The sequence below is a fragment of the Astyanax mexicanus genome, chromosome 6 (assembly GCF_023375975.1).
Source record: "Astyanax mexicanus isolate ESR-SI-001 chromosome 6, AstMex3_surface, whole genome shotgun sequence".
In the NCBI taxonomy this organism is placed as follows: domain Eukaryota; kingdom Metazoa; phylum Chordata; class Actinopteri; order Characiformes; family Acestrorhamphidae; genus Astyanax; species Astyanax mexicanus.
Window position 1 is genome coordinate 24,705,085 of NC_064413.1, and position 23,816 is coordinate 24,728,900.

The 23,816-nt window shown below is 37.9% G+C and overlaps 1 protein-coding gene across 3 annotated transcripts in view; it reads right to left on the minus strand.

Annotated features, from left to right (window-relative positions):
* Nucleotides 1-23,816, minus strand: part of scn5lab (sodium channel, voltage gated, type V-like, alpha b) — a 205,894-nt gene that overhangs the window by 34,795 nt on the left and 147,283 nt on the right. For all 3 annotated transcript variants that reach the window (XM_049480059.1, XM_022673864.2, XM_049480060.1), the window contains one exon: nucleotides 16,032-16,481. In XM_049480059.1, coding sequence (XP_049336016.1) covers nucleotides 16,032-16,481 — 450 coding nt within the window. The remainder of the gene's footprint in view (nucleotides 1-16,031; nucleotides 16,482-23,816) is intronic.

Sequence of the window (23,816 nt, forward strand, 5' to 3'; positions counted from 1 at the left end):
AGACAACAGAGAACAAAGCATCAACCAGCAAAAAAGCCCAACAACAAGAAATCCATCTGCTTAACCCTGATCTACCTCGACCTAAACACAAAATCTGTCAGAGAATTACCCCAGAGCCCGTACAGGCCCGCTTTGTGAGACGTTAAAGGACTGGATACGCCTGAGTCCGCATGCAAATACATCACAGGGGCGACTGATAGACTGCAGAGTACTAAAATCATCGATAGCACAATCAAATCAGATGGTGCCATCAGGTTATTTAAAACGAAAGTCAATCTTAAGAGTATCTAAACATTGTGGGCAGAATTACAGTCAGCAAATGCTGTATAGGACATATCCAATGAGCTTGTTTATGGAACATACCTCTGATCTAATTTACTGAGACTTCTACTCCATGGCGCCATGGTGCATCTTAGCGCACCACCACTTTACAGACTGCTATGATGGCTACTGTGGCTTTCATACTTTGATTATTGCACAGGTCATAATGCAACTGAAACGATTTCGAGTGTAGCAGGATATTTGGTTGCTGTCCTGCTATCAAATATACTGTGTAACAGATCAAATATAAATGATTTTTTACACAAATTGTATCCCAGCTCTAGTGAGCTCTCCTTGTAAGTCAAAATAAATTATGTAGTAAAAAAAGGTTAAAGATAATACTTTTAATGTACATATTTTGTAAATATAGACATGATGACTGAATTGACTTTAATCTGCGTTGTAAAAAATTTTAACGGTACTTGCTGAGGGTTACAAATGCAGGTCAATCAGTCTGATTAGGATATTTTAGCACTTAAGAGTGGCAGCAACCAAACATACTGTTCGTCTAGAGCACTATACACTGTCATTAAATACTAGTGTAAAATACTGTTCAAATCTAAACCGGCCAATTCCAATATGATTCTATGGTCATCATAAACTGAGATGGGTCATCAAAATTAATGGGTCAGGAGCTATTATTTTGCATCCCATGACTTTTGCCATGTCCCATGGAAGCTAAAGAATTCTGGATGATTTTTATATTTACTGATGGTCAAATGTTTTATAAGGCAGTTTAAGACCAGTGAATATCCTAAAATGCTACATAGTTCAGTATCTCAAATGTTGCAATCTCAAATAGAACAAAGAAACAATTAATAAAATAGAAGAATAATGTTCATTTAAACAAATATATATATCTTTTTTAAAAAACGAATTATTAGTTAAAAACCCTACAGACGGTTTGTTACAATGGAAGTAAATCAAGCTTTAAAAACTTTAAAAACATTTACATTGTACAATTATGGCATGGCCATGACTAGGCACTATTTACACCCATGTAAGATAGCAATGAGAATATCACAATGCTCATTGCTATCTTACACCCACAAACAGTGTATTTTCATGCCTTCTGTCTGCATTGTTTATATAGCAACATACATTTATATAGCACCTCTGATTGTTATACACACATGGATATGCAGCAGTGCACAAACCCATAAAGCATGAATGAGCGATCAGTTTCCTCTGCTGAGAAGTGTTGGACATGTCCAGGTAGCCGCGTCCCTGAAATAGCAATGCACCAAAGTCAGAGTGCACCTGGCTCTTAAAGGGCATTGCAGGTAAGACACTGATTGGTTTATTTAATGTACGGTCAAAACACACCCATGATTAATTATAAGAATTAGTACATCCCTTGTAAAAGAAAAGTGCATTTAAAAAAATATTTTTTTAAGTATACTTGACATGGAAAAGTACATACTTTTAGCAATAAAATTAATATGTACTAAGATACATACTAAATGTACTACTGTAATTAAGTTTTACTTAAATACAACATTAAAGCATTAGGTTGCGCTTTTGAATGCGAAATTAAGTAGATTTAAGTATGTGTTTTTTTTAAACATTATTTTTAATACACTTGAAGTATATTGTAAATAAACTACTTTGCATATTGATGCACATATTGTGTATGCCTTAATGCTACTGAAAAAAACTACACTAAAATGCACTTTAAGCAGAATTTAATGCCACTAAATACACAACATTCAATTTAAAGCATTTTGTTAAAAAAAAAAACATTTTATGGAAATACAGATAAAGATATTTAATGTGTATTTTCATTAAGTATATTAAAATAAAAAATGTACTTTAAGTGTTCTTTACCTAAATTGAACATGCTTTTAAGTATACTTACTTTTCACAAGGGATGCCTTTTGCATGTTTTGAGCCTTGTGAAAATTCCCGCAAGTGAAAGAATCACTAGCCTATTGTCATTCCAACACAGTAACTTCAATAACTGACTGTTTATTTGCTGTCTAATATATATATATATATATATATATATATATATATATATATATATATATATATATATATATATATATATATATATATATATATATAATATCTCTGACAGATGCTGCTGTAAAAAGATAATTAATATTATTTCCTTCAACCTTCAGAGACCTTAAATGTTATGGCTCATCTGTGTACAGACATTAGTCCAAAAAAAATGTATCCCAAAAGTATAAAATGGTAATATCACACCTGGTGCAAGCTAAATAATGCTTGTCTGAGCAGAACAACAAACAAAAACAACAAAAAAAAATCAGATTCTAATTAAAGGTCCCCCGGATTTGAATTGCATGCTTTTTCTTGGAATGTTCCCGGTTATTCTTGGAAGAATTACCAGAGCAAGTGCACAGTATGGGCCCAGACAAGAGAGGGAAAAAAAAAGATGCTCAGCGTCTCAGCTGCTTTTTATGACTATGCAGACAAACAGAATCTCTAGGGCAGACTCAAACATGTTGCCATATGCTTTTCAGTCTCTTGCCTGCCCTTTTGAAAAAATGAGCTACAATTAGGCTTCTCTGACTCTGGGCTGAGAAGAAAGATGGTAAAAAGTGTCCAACTGCATCACTCAGGTTGCATGTTAGAGTCAAAGCAGGGACGTTGCAGGCCAGAGGCGGCTGAGGGGTGACTGAGGGTTCAGTTTACCAGTATAATCCAGTCTCGCCAAAACTCTTGTGCTCACTAGTACAGGAACAGTGAAACTGGAAGCGCCTTTATTACTGTGTGTGTGAAGAGAATTCATTGTATCTGTAAAATAGAGTGTGCTCATGTAAAAAGCTTGACTGCGCAAATACTGCAGGGCATGCCTGTTCGCAAGATGCAGATGAGTCCTGACTCAGACTGTCATGATCTCTCTTTCTCTCTCTCTCTCTTCTCGCTTTCTCTCTCTCTTGTCCTGTAGTAGTAGTGTAGTTCAGGTCTATGAGCTCTGTCTGGCTGTCATGTTCTGACATTACGACGAGACAGTGTTTTCCCTGCCCGAGCACAGTCTGAACACTATGCCCTGATCTGCCACCTCCAAAATAAAATTCACCACTGTTTGGTATGATTTTTATTCATTATATATTTTATTTTATATATTTACAGCTCTGGAAAAACTAAAAGACCATTTAAAAATAATAAGTTTCTTAGATTTTACCTAATTGAAAACCTCTGGAATATAATCAAGAGGAAGATGGATGATCACAAGCCATCAAATCAAGATAAACTGCTTTAATTTTTGCACTAGGAGTGGCATAAAGTTATCCAAAAGCAGTGTGTAAGACTGGTGGAGGAAAATATGCCAAAATGCATGAAAACTGTGGTTAAAATTCAGGGTTTATCACCCAAAATTGATTTCTGAACTCTTAAAACCTTATGAATATACATTTAAATAGCTATAAAATCTGATTCAGAAACTGAAGTGGTGTTTGATTTTTTCCAGAGCTGTATATATATATATATATATATATATATATATATATATATATATATATATATATATATATATATATATATATATATTAGCAGGGGAATTACCAACACATTAGTGGAGACAATGCACACAATAATGGTTGGGGTTGGAGGGGTGTGGGGTTTGGGAGTTCTGTTTAACTGTAGAAAAGCTCCTCACTTTATTCTTTACTGAATACTATAATAATGTTTTATTATGCATTGTGTTGCTGTAGCTGAATCACCACTTTCAGGTCTGTGCTTTTAGAGATTGTACTGTAATCAGCATTGTTCTTCTTGGAAACATTTCATTTTCAGGCTGCTTTTCTCAACATTTACTCAACTGGTCAGAAGTTTCAAAACATGCCCAGTTGTTCCAGCTTTTAAAAATATTTAAGCAGTTAAAGTCTAGTAAATAACCTTTGTAAGTGGTAGTCTGCTCAGGATTTTGAGGTAGAAAATGAAATGCAAATGGGAAAAAAGTAAAATGGCATTTAAAAACATTTTGGTGTACAAAGTGTTGTTATGAAATGAGTAAGTTTTGGGAGGAAGAACATGCCTGAAGCTCCTTCACTTTGCAATTGGGCCCTCCATCACTTTATGTCCTCCCTTTATGTCCTCTCTCATTTCTTCCTCTACTTATAGGAGAGGGTGGACTCGCTTTCTATGACGAGCTGAAACTGACCTGAAACTAGCAAAGCAGGGTTTAAACAACCTGGAATTACAAATCCAAGCCAGAATGCGAATCAAACAAATTCTTGAAAACTGGAATGAACTGAAGAGGTATGAGTTATAGTCAAATTTAAATTGATAATCATATTCACAACAGTATCACTCTATAGAAGCAATGTTTTGAGAGTGAACAATTTGTAACAAATAGCAACACATAACAACACCTTGTAGCACATCTGAACATCACTGGACCAAGTCTCATTTTTAACGATGAAGAAGAAGCAGAAGAAGACGAAGAAGAGAAAACTTGGAGCAGCAGTGAAAAAGTCATTGCAAAAATTGCAATATTTTGTTGCCATGCAACAAAACCCAATTGTTCAGTGAACTCCTGATCGATTGGGGGTGTTTTAAAACATTTGACCAGCTGTGTATTTGTTTTCAGTCTACAGCCATATAGCTGAGTGTAAACTACACTGTGCCTGTGTGTGTGTGTGTGTGTGTGTGTGTGTGTGTGTGTGTGTGTGTGTGTGTGTGTGTGTGTGTGTGTATATGCATGCATAAATGCACGCATGCCCATGTGTGTGATGACCTAAGTTGGTAGGACTTTCCATTCTGTCATCCATGTCCCTAGTGACTGTGCAAAGAGAGAAAGAAACAGAGAGAGAGAGAGGGAGAGAGAGAGAGAGAGAGAGAGAGAGAGAGGGATAGCGTGAGAGATGTAGTTCACATTCTATTATATTTTTTAAGCTTCTTCCCCAGACTGCCATAGTCTCTCCGGTTCAAGTTCGGGGATACCCAAATAACCTAACCCACGAAGGCAGAGGAACAGCAGCTTTAAGAACACAGAGTGAAAAGAAAAAAGGAGCAGACAGGAAAACACAAGCAGTTAAGCATGCGTGGAGCTGCTGCTGGATGAAGGAGGGGAGGGGGGTACAGGTGCAGTAAAAGATAAAAGAGAAGGAGGGGGGTGGAGGACAGGTAAACGAAAAGATAAAAGATGTAGAGGCAGACAGAATGAGGCAGAACAGGTGTAGAGCAAGATTAAAGTGAGAGAACAAATATCAGCTGGCTCGAAAAGCTGTCTAGTCACAGGTGTGCAGGAGGAACGTGGTCATGTGCTCCAGCTGGGGAGGTGAGCTGTGGAGAATGGCCTAGATTAGGCTCCCTGCCTCACAGAGAGTGCCTCTTCATAAGATCAGGAAAATGCACTGCTGGTACTGCTGGTACTGCTGGCGCGTTCTTGCTAATGTCTCTCTCAGTTACCGCAGCTATTTTAGCACTGGCGTAAGAAAACCTCATATCTTGGAAACAGTCACTGCACAAGAGAAGCGAAATATACGTAATAAACCTGTAATACGTAATAAAACTGTAATGTATATGAATGTAACTATAGTTTATGCCACAGGATATCTCAGAAAGAGCTTGTTAATTAGCTAATTAGTTGCATCAGGTGTGTTGGAAGCAGGGTGAACAATATTGCCAGCCTTACAGCAAATGACTTTTCAAACTAATTTACTGTAACAGACTAAATAAATCTGAACAAAATGACTTAAGTCGTGGTAGAATTGTCTATTCTTTATCTTGAAGTTTAATTTAAATCAACCATGTTATTATTATTATATGATCAAAAGCTTTTAGACCTGTCATATGCAAACTGTGATGTAGTGATTTTGAATAACCTATTGGTGAGCTCTCTCTAGCGCTCTATTAAACTTAAAGGAGAACTTCGGAGTGAAATGGACTTGATGTGCAGTGAAACATGATCATGTTGAATAGTCCACCTCTGTTCCCCCCTAGCATCCTGAAATACAGTGCTTTTAGACAAAGCTCCAATGCCTCACAAGCTTACAATGCTAGCGATTGGGGCAAAGCCCCCAAAATAAATTCTTTGAAAATACATGAATTACAGCTGTTGTTGAAATTATCTACATACTATTCGGTAACACTTTACTTGGATGGTTCATTTGATGGCCTCTTTGATGCTCAACTGACATTCAACTAACATTCAAGTCTATTAAATGCAAATGAACTAAAAGGTGAAAGTAAATGCTTCTCTATTGAATATAACCCTACATTCAACTCTAATCCAAACGCTTGTCTTAATATTTTAGGATTGGGTTTAGGGTTAGATTTTACGCATCTTAGCGATGTCTCATAGTGGATGAGTTCTCATCACCTGAAACTCAACCCCAGCAAGACTGACCTTCTGTTCTGTTCATCCCAGGAACAACAGGTCTTCACCACAATCTCTCCATTTCTTTCAAGAACTTACTGGTCACTCCATCGGCAGTAATGGAGTAGTAATGGATCACCAGTTATCATTCTCATGCAATGTTGCAAATCTTACTCGATCATGCAGATTTCTCAGTTTTTTTACCTTTTCTCTCTCAAGCCACTCAGGTGCTTGTGCAGTCTCTCGTCATCTCAAGACTTGACTGCTGCAACTCTCTACTGGCTGGTCTTACATTGCGAGCCACCAAACCCCTGAAACTAGTTCTTCTGAAGTTCAGTCATGTGACTCGTTTGCTGCAGGTCCTCCACTGGCTTCCTGTTGTCGCCCATATCAAATTCAAAACCCTGACACTGGCCAACAAAGCCAAAAATGGACCAGTAGGAAGGACTTGATGGCAATGGTCAAAGCCAGACCTGTACCAAGAGCTCTCAGAGCTTCCAGTACGGCTCAGCTCGACCCACCATCCCTCAAAACCCACAGAAAACAAACATCCCGACTCTTCTCTGTGCTGCAGGACCAAGGTGGTCAGAACAGAGTAGAGCCTAGTTCTCCTTTAACTAGAGTTGTGTCCGCATTCTGCAGCATATTTTTGGCTTCTTTCACAGAGAAAACGTCTAAGAACACCTTGGATGTTGTGAAGTTACCAAAAATGGGAATTTTGTGTCTATAGGAAAGCATATCTAAATATGTCAGGAAGGGGCAATAATCTATAATCAATTAAATCTTATCCAAATCCTTGCATCTAAATATGGTCAATGGACTGAACTGGATAGAAACACATCAATATATTCACACTCAAAACCGCACATCACGCTGATCGCTCATCATGTTTTTCCTAACTCTGTTTGTATTCTGACATGATTATGGGTTTGCAGTCACTAAATTAAGCTTTCTAAGTAATGGACCACAGAGAAATGTCACTCACTAATGCGATAGGCCTCAGTATCTAATTAGAGCCGGCTATTAAATAATCAATTAATTAGGCAGTGTGGAGTCCATTTTGCGCCATTATTTAGTTATTCTCCCTGCTTCCCTTGCACCAGCGTGTTGGTCACTAGCACTGAATATGCACATGAATGCTCTTGTTTGGCACTTTGCACGTGAATATCCAGTCAACCAGAGAGGTGAGAGAAATATCATAACTATTAATGTGCAGTCATTTAAACGTGAGCTTGTGCGTGTGTTGGGCAGCGTGCGTGTGCGAGTGCTGAGTTCAGTAGATCAATGATCTGTTGGTCTTGGTCCTGTTTGGGCACCTCAGCACTGCTCAGTGAGCAACGTGACCATTATGAAAGAGTGCGGCCCTGGCAAGAGCCGTCTGCTTACACAACCGGATCACATGGGGGGTCTGCATGAGGGAAAACTCCAAACACACCGCCAGCACACCGCTGACACCACACACAAGCCAGCACTGACAAGCTGACGTGAGGGCCAGCATGAGCTCGAGGCAGCCAGGGGCCAATGAGCCTCTGATCTGCTGATAGCTGGAAGAATGGAGTGTGTACGTTATGAGAGGCGCGGCAGCGGCAGCTCTATACCAGCCAGCTCCCACAGTATGAATGCTTTCCGTTTGTGAGTGATAAGGTGTGATTACCCATGGGAACTAGCCCACTGCAAACTGGCTTTAAACTTAGGTGTATATATATATATATATATATATATATATATATATATATATATATATATATATATATAGAGAGAGAGAGAGAGAGAGAGACTTGTGTGAGAGGTGTCTGTGTGTATATATATATATATACAAGACATCAAACTAAGCTGAACTGCTTGAATTTTTCACTAGAAGTTGCATAAGGTCACCCAAAAGCACTGTGTAAAACTGGTGGAGGAGAACATGCCAAGACATTTCATGCATGTAAAAATCAGATTAAAAAATCATGATAAAAATCAGGGTTATTTCACTAAATACTGATTTATTTTTTGATAACACTGATTAACTCTCAGAGTTAAAACTATAGTATTGTTATTGTTTCTAAATTAGGTTTTCAACCTAGACTATGAAAGGTTTCTGCTCCAATTAAAAAAAAAGATCAATAAATTTAAAAACCTATACAGAGTATTATTTCTTTTCATATCTATTCTACTTTTATATAAAATTAAAAACATTATACTACTATTCCAAGTGCTAGTGTTATTACCCAAACAGCCTGTGATTTTTTGAGAGTGGAAATTTAGCTGTGAGTGATTTAATAATGTATTCCTGTAGGTCACAGAATAGATTTATTTAGCACTATTGCCATTTATACTGCTATTGTGTTTTTTTGGGGGGGGAAATCACATTATTTAATAATGTTCAAGTATTTAAAGTGAATATTATATTGTTATAAGGTAATGACAAGTTCAGATTCATCATTTGGTATCTTTTAAACTGTTTAAATGAAATGCGTCGCTTCTTTAAACTTATTTATCTGTTTTTTCTGTGCCTCTTTTAACTGAATATTCAACCTTATACACACATACTTATGTACATTTATACATATATTCATATATGTAAAAATAATATAGAATATAATTTTATACATAATAGTATAATTTAATTAGATTTATTTATTTTGAGGAGTTGGGAGCTGTGCCTACTCGAAGCGAAATGGCTCTGGAGGATGCAAAAACAAAACAGAGGAGAAAATAGCATTTCTGCGTGGGTGTTCGGAATTGCAATTCATGTGGAGAGAAAGCTCCAGCCTGCCTGATAGCCACTTATTAGCCTCTCTATGCTGGGGCCTCTCTGGCCAGGAGAGGAGAAAGACCTGCACTGCCCTGGAGGTAGAGAAAGAGGAGGAGAGAAAAGGAAAGACGGAGAGAAAAGGAAGAAGAGAAGACAAACAGAGCTGGCCTAGGGTGAGATTGCGGTATCTTTGTGAGACTGTATAGCAGCAGAAGGCTGATTGCGGGCCAATCTGGATTCAATACGCACCTCGGTGGTCCCAAACGTCTGCCCTTAATGGACTACTAGGCAACTTGGGTGGTTTATAGCTTTCTCACAGCTGTCTGAGAGCGCTGGGAAAAGCTGCTATTGTCCTATAAGCATGGATCACTTGAGTAAGGCACCTTCAGCATGAACGTGACTGATGAAGAAATCATTTTAACTGCAGTATTGCTGTGTGAATGGCCGTGTCTATAGTTTTGTAGGTGATGGCATGAAGACAGACATGGGATGCCTCTTTTTATTTTATTGAGCCACCTTCCCCAGCTGCCCCCCGTCTCACCGGGCCTGCTGTAATTCTTACTTTACTGCGTAACTGTCATTATAGCACATCCATGGAATGCGCTCGTAAAGTCTAAACTAAAACAGGTCCCTGTCCACCCTTTGAATAAGAGCATAGAAAGTAATATAAATCTAGCAGAGATTTAGACCTTGACTGGTAGATGAGAAAGACCTCCATAAATAAATTAATTTCATTCAATCATATTCTCTCAGTGTCCAGGTAGATTACATGGAGAACATGTGCTTAGCTTTTGTCTATACAGATCATCAAGAGAGCTAACAGACGCAACAATGAGGTACTATCCTGTTTCATGAGCTGCTTATTGTCCATACAGCAGGTGTCCAAAAAAAGAGCAGTCAAATCAAAGAAACCTGACCTGTTGATAACGCATCGGTCAACAGCATGCTAGGAAAATGATGTCAGGTGAGGATGATGTCAGAAGGCCACATTTTAGAAGTTTCATTTCATTTATCTACATTAAAACATGATGAAATCTGATGTGTTCTTATTTGTTAGTGAATAATTATGGTCAAACCTAAGAAACTACAATATGTTTTTTTTTTGTAGAAAACAACATATTTTATAAGAATTTGAATTTGATAAAATGCTAATTTTGTGTGTGCATTTTTTTTTGAAGAAAAATTTCTTATATACAAATTTCCAAAGTGTAGACTTGAAATTGTCTAAAACACGTAAATTGAATGCAACCACAATACTACACTAATGAACATTTGTAGGGCAATATGATCTCAAATCAATTTCATGATTAATAGACAATTATGTTCATGAAAAAGGGACGTTTTCGTGGGTACAAGCTGCTCGAGTTGCTTAGTATTGTGAACAGATTGAGATTTATAGTAACAAAGTAGAAGTACTTCACTGCTGTACTTAAGTGCTAAAATGCTGTATCTGTACTTTACTGAAGTATTATTTTATCCTGCTTCCACTTTTACTTACATATTTTCAATGAGTTTAATGCTTTTACTCTGATTCATTTTTTATGTGCTGTTGTATTGTTATTCATTACAATGATAAAGATGTTATGAATCTAAACCCACATTTTACTCCGAAAACGTCAGTAGTTTCCACGGCTTTTTATAATAACTACATAAAACAGTACTGTACTTTTACTTTCAGTACTTAAGTAGCACATTTTACAATTAACTACTTGCAATACTTAAGTACACATCATGTTGAATACTTGAATACTTCTACTTAAATGTGGAGTTTAAAGAACAATTCTCAACTTTTATTCAATTAAGTCACTTTTTTGACAGAGCACTTTTACTCATGTCGTGAAACATTTTGCTTTCATGATACATTTCTGAGCATGCTGTGAATATCGCCAATGCTTGAACAACACTGGCCTACATTACAGAGATAGTGTAATCAGTCCTGTTTAAATGGAAGGAGTGAAACAAAAAATGACTGTAAATATATATAGAAGAGTATTGAACAGCAGTTTTTAAAATCAGGTGGTGGAATCAAAGAGAGGAGAGGAGCAGGAGGAATGGAGAGTAGGAGCAGTAATTGGGGAAATGGGACAGCTGAGCCCTTTCAGATATGATGCTGACTACTGTTGAACTGAGCCAATCACATCACTCGCTTTCAGCTCACCCTAATACTACCTAGCCAGTTACAGCTGCTGCAAACAGTCAGCACAGATATGGCCATTCTTTTAATTGTGTTAACTGAGTAAGTTTAAACTCCCATTCAATGCAGAGGAAATACATCATTTATCAAATTTCATGAAATATTTGCCAATCAAATAATAGTGGAAGCCTTGTGTCATTTATTTTATTTAATTCCATATTTATTTGTTCATAATAAATGGTGATTTATGTTCTATAGTGCTGTGATTGTTTTTAAAAGTAAAAATAAATAAACGATAATAAATAAATAATTAAATAATAAACGTGCGCTCAGGCGCTTTGTGGGAGTGGCCACAACGATGTCACTCCAAAATCTTTAAAAACATTTCCTGGGTAGGATACTGTGGTGTATCCTGATGGAAACCCCATCAAGGAGGATTTTAAGCGTTTTCTTTTGTTTCCTTTGGTATTTAGACAGGCGGCAGGTTTTAAATGTTGGTTTCAATTAATATGTATACCTAAATAAACAACTAAAATTTTAGAACAACGTACTTTATCTCAAGGGGCGACTCTCTTGGTAAACACACCTGAATAAGAAATGACTAGCAGCCCTCTGGAACAAACACAGACCCACTGGTCCCACCAATCAAATGGACTTTTCCATACCACATGCAGAGAAAAGGAAATCTGGGCACTAGTATATAAGAGAGCAGGTTTTAATGATACAGTGGGAGCGAGCCGATGTGTGTTTGTAACTCCCCCGCTGGTGAGAGACTTCTGCAGATTAAACCAGTCATTGCTCATAAGGCAAGTGGCTTTGGTTTTGTGCTGATTTTATTTTTATGTTAAACTTGTGCATCGACAGTAAGCTGAATTTACACGGGTTCTGCTTTAAAAGTTGTCTCTAGACTTTTTTTCTGAGATATTGTTATTGCTAGACGAACGCAACACCCACTCCACCTTATTTTCCCACTCAACTATGAAACACCAGTGCATGTTGATACATGGATTTTTTATGGCCCTGCTATTAGGGCTGGGGAAACTCAAGGCAACTAACGGTTTACTTATGATTCAAAAACAATTATTGATGCATCTTGTTTTTTTCTTCTATACAGGATTTTTTTTTTTCTCATTTGTGCATGACTACTTGGTACTTTTTAAAAATAAAAAAGTATCTGTGAAGATCCATAATAAATTTACTATTTAAATGGCCCTTTGACACTATTTCTATTTACTTGAAAAAAAGCACAGTTATTTCAACTAAACAAATAATTAATACCAAAATCTAGAATTAAATATGTTAAAACCAGCTACAAGGAACACAGAAAACCTATACCAGTATAATGTATATATAGAGCTGGTTTTAATGCTGTGGCTGATCGGTGTTTGATTTGCGTATGAATAAAGTATTCTGCAAAGTATTTAATATAGCTTCTATAATGGTATTATAATATCTCAGGGCAGTTTAAATGCTTTTTAAATATATATGGTTTAACTGGACGCTTTAATAGAGGAAATTATCTAAAAAAAGTGTAGCTGCATATTCATGCACCAGCTGTTAATAAGCGCACACACTAGTGAGTGTGTGTGTGTGTGTGTGGAAGAGAGACTGGGAATCTTCGGAAAAGTGAATTTGCATGTTTGGAGGAAATTTAAGCAGAGAAAAAAAACAGTGCAACAGTGTGAGTGGCTGCAAACACACTCGTACAGACAAATTTTAGACAACATGAGGGGAAATGTGAGATTATACAATATGTGCATTATAGAATGTGAAATAATACAAGCATACTAGGAGGTCAAATGCATTCCTGATACGAAAAATGCATATACGCTGGCAGGTCTGGATCGATTTTTGGATTTCCTCCACCCCTATCTGCTATAGTTAAAATGTTATACTTGTGCATTTTTCTCTCTGTTTTATAGAAAGAAAAAGCCATCGACTGCTCCATTTGAAGAATCTATATTAACAGACGGGCCAACAACTGATGAACTGACTCTTCTGACTTTCAGAGAGCAGCCCTAGTAAAAATGTGAATAGATAGTGAACAGTACCACCACAGTAGTGCCCTCTCTAGTCTAACAGGTGCTTATATCCAAAAGTTGTACCCTCATGGATCAGAGCAGGGAAATGATGGTGCAGTTGCATAATATCAATCAAACTCAGCACTGTATAATTAATTAAAAGCTAATGACTCTACTTAAAATGGGCATCACATCTCCTGGTGCTCTGCAGGTGTAACGCGGAGCCGCACTCACCTGTGCGCTGTAGTGGATTCCCGTGTGTCAAGTGCACTCAGCACGCACACGCCACATGATGAAGAGGTGACTAATGAATGACCCTATTTAAGGTCTGGCATTGGTCCAGCAGAGAGAGCACAAGGGTGAGATGTTTACCAAAATGCCGGGGTTAAAACCGCCAGTCGTTTTACTAAGCACTTTGAGCGTCTCATTATACGTGGAGTCGAAAGCTCAGATGAAATGACATCTGATAAATGGAAGTCTAGACATGGGAGAATATGTAGTCTCAGTGTCTATGGTAAAAGCTACATGTATTTTTCCATTAGTAATAAACCAAAAAGCCCTAATGTACAGCGGACTCCCAAGAGTCTCAAACAGGAAAGAAGTAAAATGAACGTCAGATGGGGATGCACAACAATCTCGTCTACATCATTTCCATCAGACAAAAACAAAACTACCTAAAACCACTTAAGCACTACCACTGTTTAAAAGTTCTAAATCTCTTCTCATATTACAACAATAATAACTTCCACAAATATGAGTGTATATCTTCACTGCCAGACACAAACCTTAAACAAACAAAGGAATAAAAAAACTTCCTTCTTGACTTTTAAAGGAAGACAAGGTATAAGATGTTATTACGGTAATAAGCAAGTATTAATAAGTCTTTTTGAAGCATTTCTTTAGGTCTATTTTACATGAAATTAAAAAAGACCTAATAAACTAGGTTCACATAATTTCAAAATAGGGAAAAATGGAAAAAAACAAACAAAAAATGCTTTTAGTCACAGCAATGATATGTATAAACTGTCTATATAGGCCGTTTACAGTAAAACACTAATTTTTAAAGCTGCAGCCATTATGATAATCTTAAATAAATAAAGTTAAAAGCAGTCCTATTCCTGAGCTGGGAAGGTATACAGTATTGTAAATTCAGGGCATCAATATCTGGCAGGATATTTTTTTGTCACATCTTTATGTACTTATGTCACATATACAGCCTCCTAAAGAGGACTGGGCACCTTTTCTAAGCAACCACAGCAAAGGGGGACAAAGGGGGACACCACAACACAAAAAAAACTATTACAGGTACTGTTCTGCACACTCACTGGATTACATATTCTTAACAAAAATAGTCTATAAATCCCCAGATCCCCAGAAATTTACTGTTACTAATAAATAAGTAAGAGACCACTTAAAAATCATGAGTTTATGAGTTCCTTTGATTTTACCAAATTGAAAACCTCTGGAATATAATCAAGAGGAAGATGGATGATCACAAGCCATCAAACCAAACTGACCTGTTTGATTTTTTGCACCAGCAGTGGCATAAAGTTATCCAAAAGCAGTGTGTAAGACTGGTGGAGGAGAACATGCCAAGATGCATGAAAACCAGGGTTATTCCACCAAATATTGATTTCTGAACTCCTAAAACTTTATGAATATGAACTTGTTTTTTTGCATTATTTGAGGTCTGAATGCATCTTTTTTGTTATTTTAGCCATTTATTTAAACATATGGACATTTGATCTTCATTTGAAGAATAAAAACTATAAAGAGGTAAAGTGTATAATTGCAATGACGTTTTCTTTGAAGAAAAAAAGTAATGGACATACCCACTTTTAGTACTACTTAAAACTTCTGTTTGCATCTTGTAGTCTTGCTCTTGGGCTGAACCAGCTAAGTGTTCTACATCAGCTACCCACTAGTTCTCCACAATTATTTTGTGCACAGTGAATGGCTGATTTCTTACAGTTCTCAGACCTTTTGAATTCCCCCCAGACTCATCTACATCTATAACCTTCTTCTTATTCTCCCTGAGGTCTTGTGTAAAGGCCACAGAGAGCTCTTTGGATTTTACTATGGTGATCACACTCATTTTAAAAATCGAGATCAAACCAAACTATAGACAGACATAGTCCAAAATCCTCTGTAAGCATGTTGAATGTTTTGATTTGCAGTTGATGTGCTACACCTGATTCTATTAATTATTTGCTATTAATTACTATTGAATTTAGAATTTTTGAACTTTTTATATGGTCTTTATATGGGTCAAATGAAGATAAAGTGTAAAGGGATTTCTACTTTGTTCAACATGATAATTATGTTAATTAAGAAATTTGTTATGAGACCAATAATGTGAAAATATCATAAACCTATATTTTTTAATAATCCTGAAAAAATATATAAAATTGCTTTTTTGAGTGCAAGCATCCAATTATAATTATTTTATATGAGTCTGAACTTTATTATTATCATTGCCGATGCAATGATAGCAAAAAAAGAATCACTGAGTATTTCTCTTACCGGCTTGGTCTCAGCTTCCTCCTCCTCATCAGAACTTTCGCTAGCTTCATCATCGTCATCTTCCTCCTCTGGGAACTCCACGTCGGACTCGCCGGGTGCTATGGGCACACTGATGGTCAGGTTTGGGTTGGTCATGTAGCTGTCGTCAGTGGCGGCGCACTTGTCTCCGGTGCGGGCGATGACTCCGGCTGTGCCGTTGCCCTCGGCGCGCTGGGCCTGCTGGCTGAGCCGCTTCAGCTTCAGCATGGCCTTGGCCTCCTTGGCCTTCTGCCGCCGCCGCTTGAAGTTGCCGTTGAAGAAGTCGCAGAGGGCCCGGCGCAGCCAGCCTATGCCTCTGTGGATGCGAGCGATGGCTATCTGTAGGTTATTCATCTCACCGTCCTCATCTGGTGCAGAGAGATTGTCAGCGCTGAAAGAACTGAGCAGCAGAGCTAAGAAGAGATTCAGCACCTGAAGAGACACCAGAACAAAGAGCATTACACACTGAAACAACACGATTACATAAACATCACACACAGTACTGAGGACTTTTTAATGAACAAGAAAAACTTTAGATACAATACCATAGAGACCACAATATTTATAGAGGGGCAAAGCATTACTTCACCAGGCACACCATGTTTAAACACTTAAAAATTATTTTAAAAATGTACACTGTAAAATCTATAGAGTTGCTATCTATATGATGCAAATTTAAAACAGAAAAATAAAATATATCAAATACAGCTCTAGAAAAAATTCAGAGAACACTTCAGTTTCCGAATCAGTTTCTCTGATTTTGCTATTTATATGTATATGTTTGAGTAAAATAAACATTGTTGTTTTATTCTATAAACTACGGACAACATTTCTCCCAAATTCCAAATAAAATATTGTCATTTAGAGCATTTATTTGCAGACAAAAAATATATTTTTAATGCACCTTGGCATGTTCTCCTCCACCAGTCTTGTACACTGTTTTTGGATAACTGTATGCCTCTACTCCTGGTACAAAAATTCAAGCAGTTCAGCTTGATTTGATAGCTTGTGATTATCCATATTCCTCTTGATTATATTCCAGAGGTTTTCAATTTGGTCAAATCAAAGAAACTCATAAATTCTAAGTGATCTCTCTTTTTCTTTCCAGAGCTGTATACTGTATACTCACTCTAATGTCTTTAATATTGTTTGTATGTCTACATAAAGCGTTACAAGGCAACAGCATACCTGTAAAAATATATTATTATTATTGTTATGTCTGGCCTTCTCGCTCAGGGGCCTCAGATCTGGACCTCGGTAAAGCTGCTCTGTTACGATGATATTGTTAAAATCACTACACAAATAAACTTGACCTAACTTGACTCTCAGTATTAGGTACAAACCCCTAGCCAAACCTGGATGAACCTAAGACACAGTCTTTGGCCGGGGGACTGGGTGTCCTATGACAATAGGCATTTCAGGCAGCGCTCTAAGTGGTAGCAGCAGTGCTAGCATTGTTAAACAGCGGGTGGGACGAGGAGCTGGTTTTTAAATGTCACATCCAGCCCTGACACTCACCGACAGGGGTCAAAAAAGCCCCGCTGAACAGACAACCATGTGTGCGTGTCTGTGTACATGAGTGTGTGTGTGTGTGTGTTCACAGGTGGAGGGGGCAGACTTTGATTAGGCAGACACAGCAACCGCATCCTCTATCGTGGAATGCTGTTGCTTCAGTAATCAAACGACAACTACGCATGCTGTTCCAATTTCCTCTGGGTAATTATCCACAGTTATGAATGAAAGCTACCTACCAGAACCATTAAATCAAACAATGTAAGGCTGGGAATTGCCTGATAGTCCAATTACTGGTGTGAGAGGTTAATAGCTTAAAGACTACAGAAATCCGTCAAATCCTCAGAGTCTCCTAAGTTAAACCTTCTTCGGGTACTTCATTAAAACACCAAAGTAGATATAGATCCAACATTAATCACTGGGTTTAACTAGATTTAACTGAATACTTCTGGCTAAAATTACTGTATTTTTCACACTAAAAGGTGCACTAGAAATCCTTTATTTTTCCATAAAATCATCAGTACGCCTTTTAATCCAAAGCACCTTATGTATAAATATTACCAGTCAGGTTGTAAGAAGCAGTAAAGCCACTCCGCTGACATACAGACGGTAATACAGGAGTTTCACTTTAGTTCTCCAGCACCGGGACTGAAGTAGCATTAGCATTAGCCGCTAACCTCTATTTTCCAGTTCAGAGGTGAGTATTATCAGTCTGCAGCCTGCTCCTAACCCCTGCTAGCTCTGCTGGAGCAGCATTAGCATTACCCGCTAGAGATTAGCTGCTAATGCTCCAACCTTAGTCCTGGAGAAATTCAGGAATCTAAGCTTACTGTGAATAAACGAAAGCACTTTACTCACCCAAAAAAACAGTTTTAAGGAGAGAAATCTGTGTAAATTACCATCCAGTGCCCTTTGGAAAAAAAAGATAGTTTTTTTATTGCAGTTTTGTTTACTTAGCTTAGCTTTACATAACCCCCCACCACCACCACCCAGCAGCAAGACCTGCTGAATTGGAAGTTCTATACAATGTATACTGTCTATACTTAAAATGCGCCTTATAATCCAGTGTGTCCCTTACAGTGTGAAAAGTGCAGTAAGCTAATTTCAGTTTATATTCTTTTTTCTATTTATTTATCATTATTTATGTATTTATTAGCTATTTCTTCATTCTTTTGTTCTGTTATTTGTTTTGCTTGCGGTGCCGACAAGAGAAGAACGATTTTTTTTCCTTCTGATCCAATGACTGGAGAAAACATGGATGATGTGGATATGAAGCCAAAAATGTATGCTATGTTGCCAAATTTACAACCATAATCTGTGCAGTAAAGCTCATAGCCAGAGCCAGACACATTTACTACTCATATTCAGTTCCATTCTCTTCTACCAGACCAAGAGTCTCAGACCATCTTCATTGAGTTTAAAGTGTAGTGTACTCAAGTTTTTTGGACAAGTGTAATTTTTGTATTTTATTAAGAAACATTCCCATCAAATTCGAGTTTCTCAGCTCTCAGCTCTGTTTGCTCTGTTTACTGCTGAGACAAAGAACAGCTAGTATGGTTCAGTTTAACCCCTGAGCTGCTGTGAGAAAATCAACACACACTGATGATTAAGTCTAAAGACGCTAACATAAGCTGGCTGGCTTATAACTAATTAGATCTCATTGGCCATTTTACGCTAACGTTAAATTGACCAAAAACCTGTAAAGATCATTAACATCTGTTAATGCGACCAACAGAACAAAACCCCATCATCAATAACAGATTAATGATTAACAAGCTTATTGCCCGACAACTCAAATACAACATGAAGGTCTTGCAGATGGTCTGTTTCAGCCAAGACTGTCAATCACTAATTTCATTCTTAAATGTAACCAAATGGAGCCTTCTTACAATACAGCAAAATAAACAGCAAAAACGGCCAATATTTGCAAAGACACAACTAACTTTTGGAATTTGACACTAGAGAGTAAACCGTAAAACAGTCATTAAAACATATGGTAATGGGAGGAGCTACATATCAGACTGCAACCAGCCAATCTGGAGATACGATATGTATCACAAAACAGTGGTTATAATTTATTATTTTACAATATATTGTGATTTTTTTTTATCAAATATTTGGAAAAATTTCAACACACATCATAATGTGCAATACAATCTGTACAGTGGAATCTGAAGTGGTCAACTGTAAAAACAACAGAAAATCCACTGTTTGTGACAATATTTACAATACAACATTGTTTTTTAGAGAATTGATACAGTATCAAAAAACAGAATATTGCAAAACTTTGATATACTGATATATTTTTATACACCCCTAGTTTTTTGTCTTTGCCAAGACACAGATTTAAACATTAGATATGATATCAGTTTCTAAGCTTGCAAGCCAATGCACTTCAAGCTTTAAATGTGTATCCATGAGCTTCAAGTGTATGCACAAATACCTCTGTTCTGGCCCCCTAAAGGATCAATGAAAGTATAAACAGTTTCTATCTTAATTTATTCATTCAAAATGAAACATGCATTTCAAAAGATGAAGATCTCATTCAGGCAAATCTGTTTCTTCACAAGCAGTGTCTTCCACTGAAGCCAGAGGCAGTGTGAAGCTCTGCGTAACAGACCATATGGCCAAACGAGCTTAATTAAAGTTCTCCTCGCAATAGAAAGTGGGCGCAGGTGCCCTATCGGGTATCTGAGGGCTGCAGCCGTTGCCATGGCAGCGCATTGTTTCGGTCACCTGCACAAAAGGGGCTCTGTGGTCATGTGGTCTCACGCAATGCTCTCATTGTCTGGCTCCTTTAGTCGCAGGTTATCGGTGCAGCCAGGGGAATGTGCTTCAGGAGGGAGAACGCCACTCATTTTAAAACCAACCTGCATTAAAAAAAATCCCTCCAAATCATTATACCTTACTGCCACTCTCTCTATTCTTCCTTAAGAATAGATCTGTCAGGCTAATTCATGCCACATTCGTGTGGGGAAGAAGATATTCTAAGATGTTTTGCACAATTAGGCCCCTACTGAAAAAACTATGGAGTGAACATGATTGAAAGTTTTCACGTGGATAAAATATAGCGCTCTAAAAAAAGCAGCCTGCGGCTTTGTGCCTACGAATGCTGCACAGCAGTATATAACACTTTATATAACACTTTATAGCACTCTTTCTCGTGTATTATTGCGATTATACCACAGTTCCATTATCACTGTTTATTGTACGATTTTGAGTTAAAGAGACGAGAAAATACGATCTGTTTGGTTATAAAAACTTGGAGAATTAAAATAGTTGCTGTGCTGTTTGGCTTGTATCGTTCACTGTAAGCCCGGATTTTATTTCTAATTAAAAATGTATATTCAATGTACATAAATTATTAAGTTTTAGTCCATTACTGTCAAATGTAAGTATATTGTACTCATTTCAGCACGTATTTAAACGTGTTAATAGTTTTTAGTTTAATAAACTAAACATTTTAAGTTTTTGCACTGATTGACTTAACTTTTTAAGTTATTTGACAGAAAAAAAACTTTTTTTTGCATTTAAACCCGCCCTTTTCCCAGCTTGCTGTTGGTGAGGCGGCGGGCGAAGCTCTGCCGCTGTCCGTGTAGCTGAGCCTGCGAGCCTGCCCGCGGAGCTCGCGGAGCCGGCGGGCGTAGCTCGCGGAGCCGATGGGAGAAGCTCGCGGAGCGGGCGGGCGGAGCTCGCGGAGCTGATGGGAGAAGCTCGCGGAGCGGGCGGGCGAGGCTCGCGGAGCCGGCGGGAGAAGCTCGCGGAGACGGCGGGCAGGCTTGCAAGCTCAGCGACACGGAGAGCGGCAGCTGTGACTGGTCCACTGAGCTGCCCACATTTTCCCGCCTTGCAGTTTAGACTGCAGAGGCACGGAGGACGCAAAGCTTCGCCCGCCGCCTCACCAACAGCAAGCTGGGAAAAGGGCAGGTTTAAATGCAAAAAAAAAGTTTTTTTTCTGCCATTTCCCATCGACTCCGCGAGCTCTGCGAGCTTCGCCCGTCGGCTTCGCAAGCTCCGCGAGCCCGTCGGCTCCGCGAGCTTCTCCTGCCAGCTCCGCGAGCTCCATCCGCCGGCTCCGCGATCTTCTCCCACTGGCTCCGCGAGCTTCTCCCGCCAGGTCCGCGAGCTTCTCCCGCCAGCTCCGCGAGCTCCATCCGCCGGCTCCGCGAGTTTTTCTCTGTTTTTTCCATGAATATTTATAAAAATATTTAAGTAACGTTTAATAAAAAAGGAAAGTAAGAAGAAATCAAAACTTTTGTTTACTTGTAACTCAAGATACTAAGTAGAATTGTAGGGCAAATGAATTGGTGTAACAAAAACAAAAGAGTTAAATCAACTTACAATTTAGTTGTATTAACTTGATGTTTTAAGTTATGTTAACTTAAGTTTTCATTGCCCATTACTTAACTTTTTTAAGGCAACCGGTTTCCTCAAATTTTTTAAGTAAACTCAACTTATCCGGGCTTACAGTGTTGTATCATTGCTAAGTTACCTATATATGGCACAGTAATACATGGAGAGCTTTGGTTACAGTGAATTACTTGCTGATAATGGCACTCATAAAGCGCCTTTCAGCCAATCACATTGCATGGTCGGAACTAACTGTTGTATAATTTCTTTTAAATCATAAGTATCTTTAAAAGAAGTAGTATTTTTGACAAATTATTCTATCATTTATTTATTAATGCTATCAGTGTCCTGCCATGAACATTCTTGCAAATTCTAGTTTATTAAATCTAAAAAAAAGAGAGTGGTCTAAAAGGTTCATTGGATGTTACTGCTCTACTCATCATACTCATCATATGCAATTACACAATCTCACCAGAGAGGTCTCTAAATCCCAAGACCTACAGACTGACGCTTTACATGTTTCATATCATTCACCTAAAGCAACCATTTCAATGGATAACTGGGTTCAGTTTCTCTAGACATGTCCAGACATGATTACTGCCAGACCTGCTGAATCAAAACCACTTAACATACAACCTGTCTGGGAATGTGAAGCAGGGTAGATTGTAAAGCATAAGATACATAGATATGGATGAGAAACAAAATAATTGAAATTTACCAGTACGGAAAGGGATGAAAAAAGTCATTGCTAAGGCTCTGGAACTTCAGTAAACAAAAGTAAGAGCTATCATCCACAAATGTAAAGAACTTAAAACAGTGGTGAACTTTCCCAAGAGGGAATAACCTACCAAAATTTCACAGAGAGGGCATCAACTAATCATCCAGAAAGTCAAAAGACAAAATAACCTAGACAAACACATAGACAAGAGCTGCAAGCCTCACTTGGCTTAACTAAGGTCAATGTACACGATTCCACAATCAAATAAAGACAAACATGTCAAACATGGTGGTGGTAGGGCTGCTTTCCTCCTGTATGACCCAAACCAAAAGTCAATATCCACAAATGGGGAAAACATGGAACAGTGCTGACCCTATCCATGGGGTCATGCATCAAAGATTAATCCAGACCAACCTCCAAATAAGTGTAGGCCTCATTTGCTCTACTTAAGGTCAGTTTACGCTATCTTCAATAACAGTCCCAATAAGATTCTGGGCAACAATTACTACTAGATTGCAGTTCCTGCAGAAACTGCAAGTGTGATTGCAGTGCTGGTTGGCTGCTTTGCTGGTTGCTATGGTGTCTCTGCTGGTTGCTAAGGTGTTTATAAGCTGATGCTAAGTGATTGCTAGGCTTGGATTGTGGCAGTTGCTATGGTATTGCTAAGTGGTTGCTAGGTGGTTGCTAAGGTGCTGCTATGGTATCTGTGGTGGTTGCTATGGTGTTGCCAGGTGGTTGCTAGGTAATGTATTTGCATTAATTAAGATTGGGCAAAAATTATTGTTAAGAAAAAAGCAACAAGATGTAAAAAAAAAAGACATGAGTAAAATCTGAAAAGATTTGGAAGATATTATTCCTGTTTGATTCCTAATCCATCAATTAACCTTTTTTTAAACTATAGGTATATTGAGGTTGACCCTCATTTATTAAGTAACACAGAATTCCATCATTGGAACATTATGTGAACTGTAAAACTTGGTGGCGGTAGTGTGATGGGCTGGGGCTCCTTGTATAAGACTCACACTGACTTGAAACCTATTGAGCTGCTGTGGAAAATAAGTATACGATACCAGTGTATCACTTTTGGCTATTGTGTAAAATCACTGTAATGTGTTTTTAGTTAATAACTTTGTATCTTTTAATTGAGACTTGACCTCCTTTAGCACTGTCCACTACTTTACAGCTAT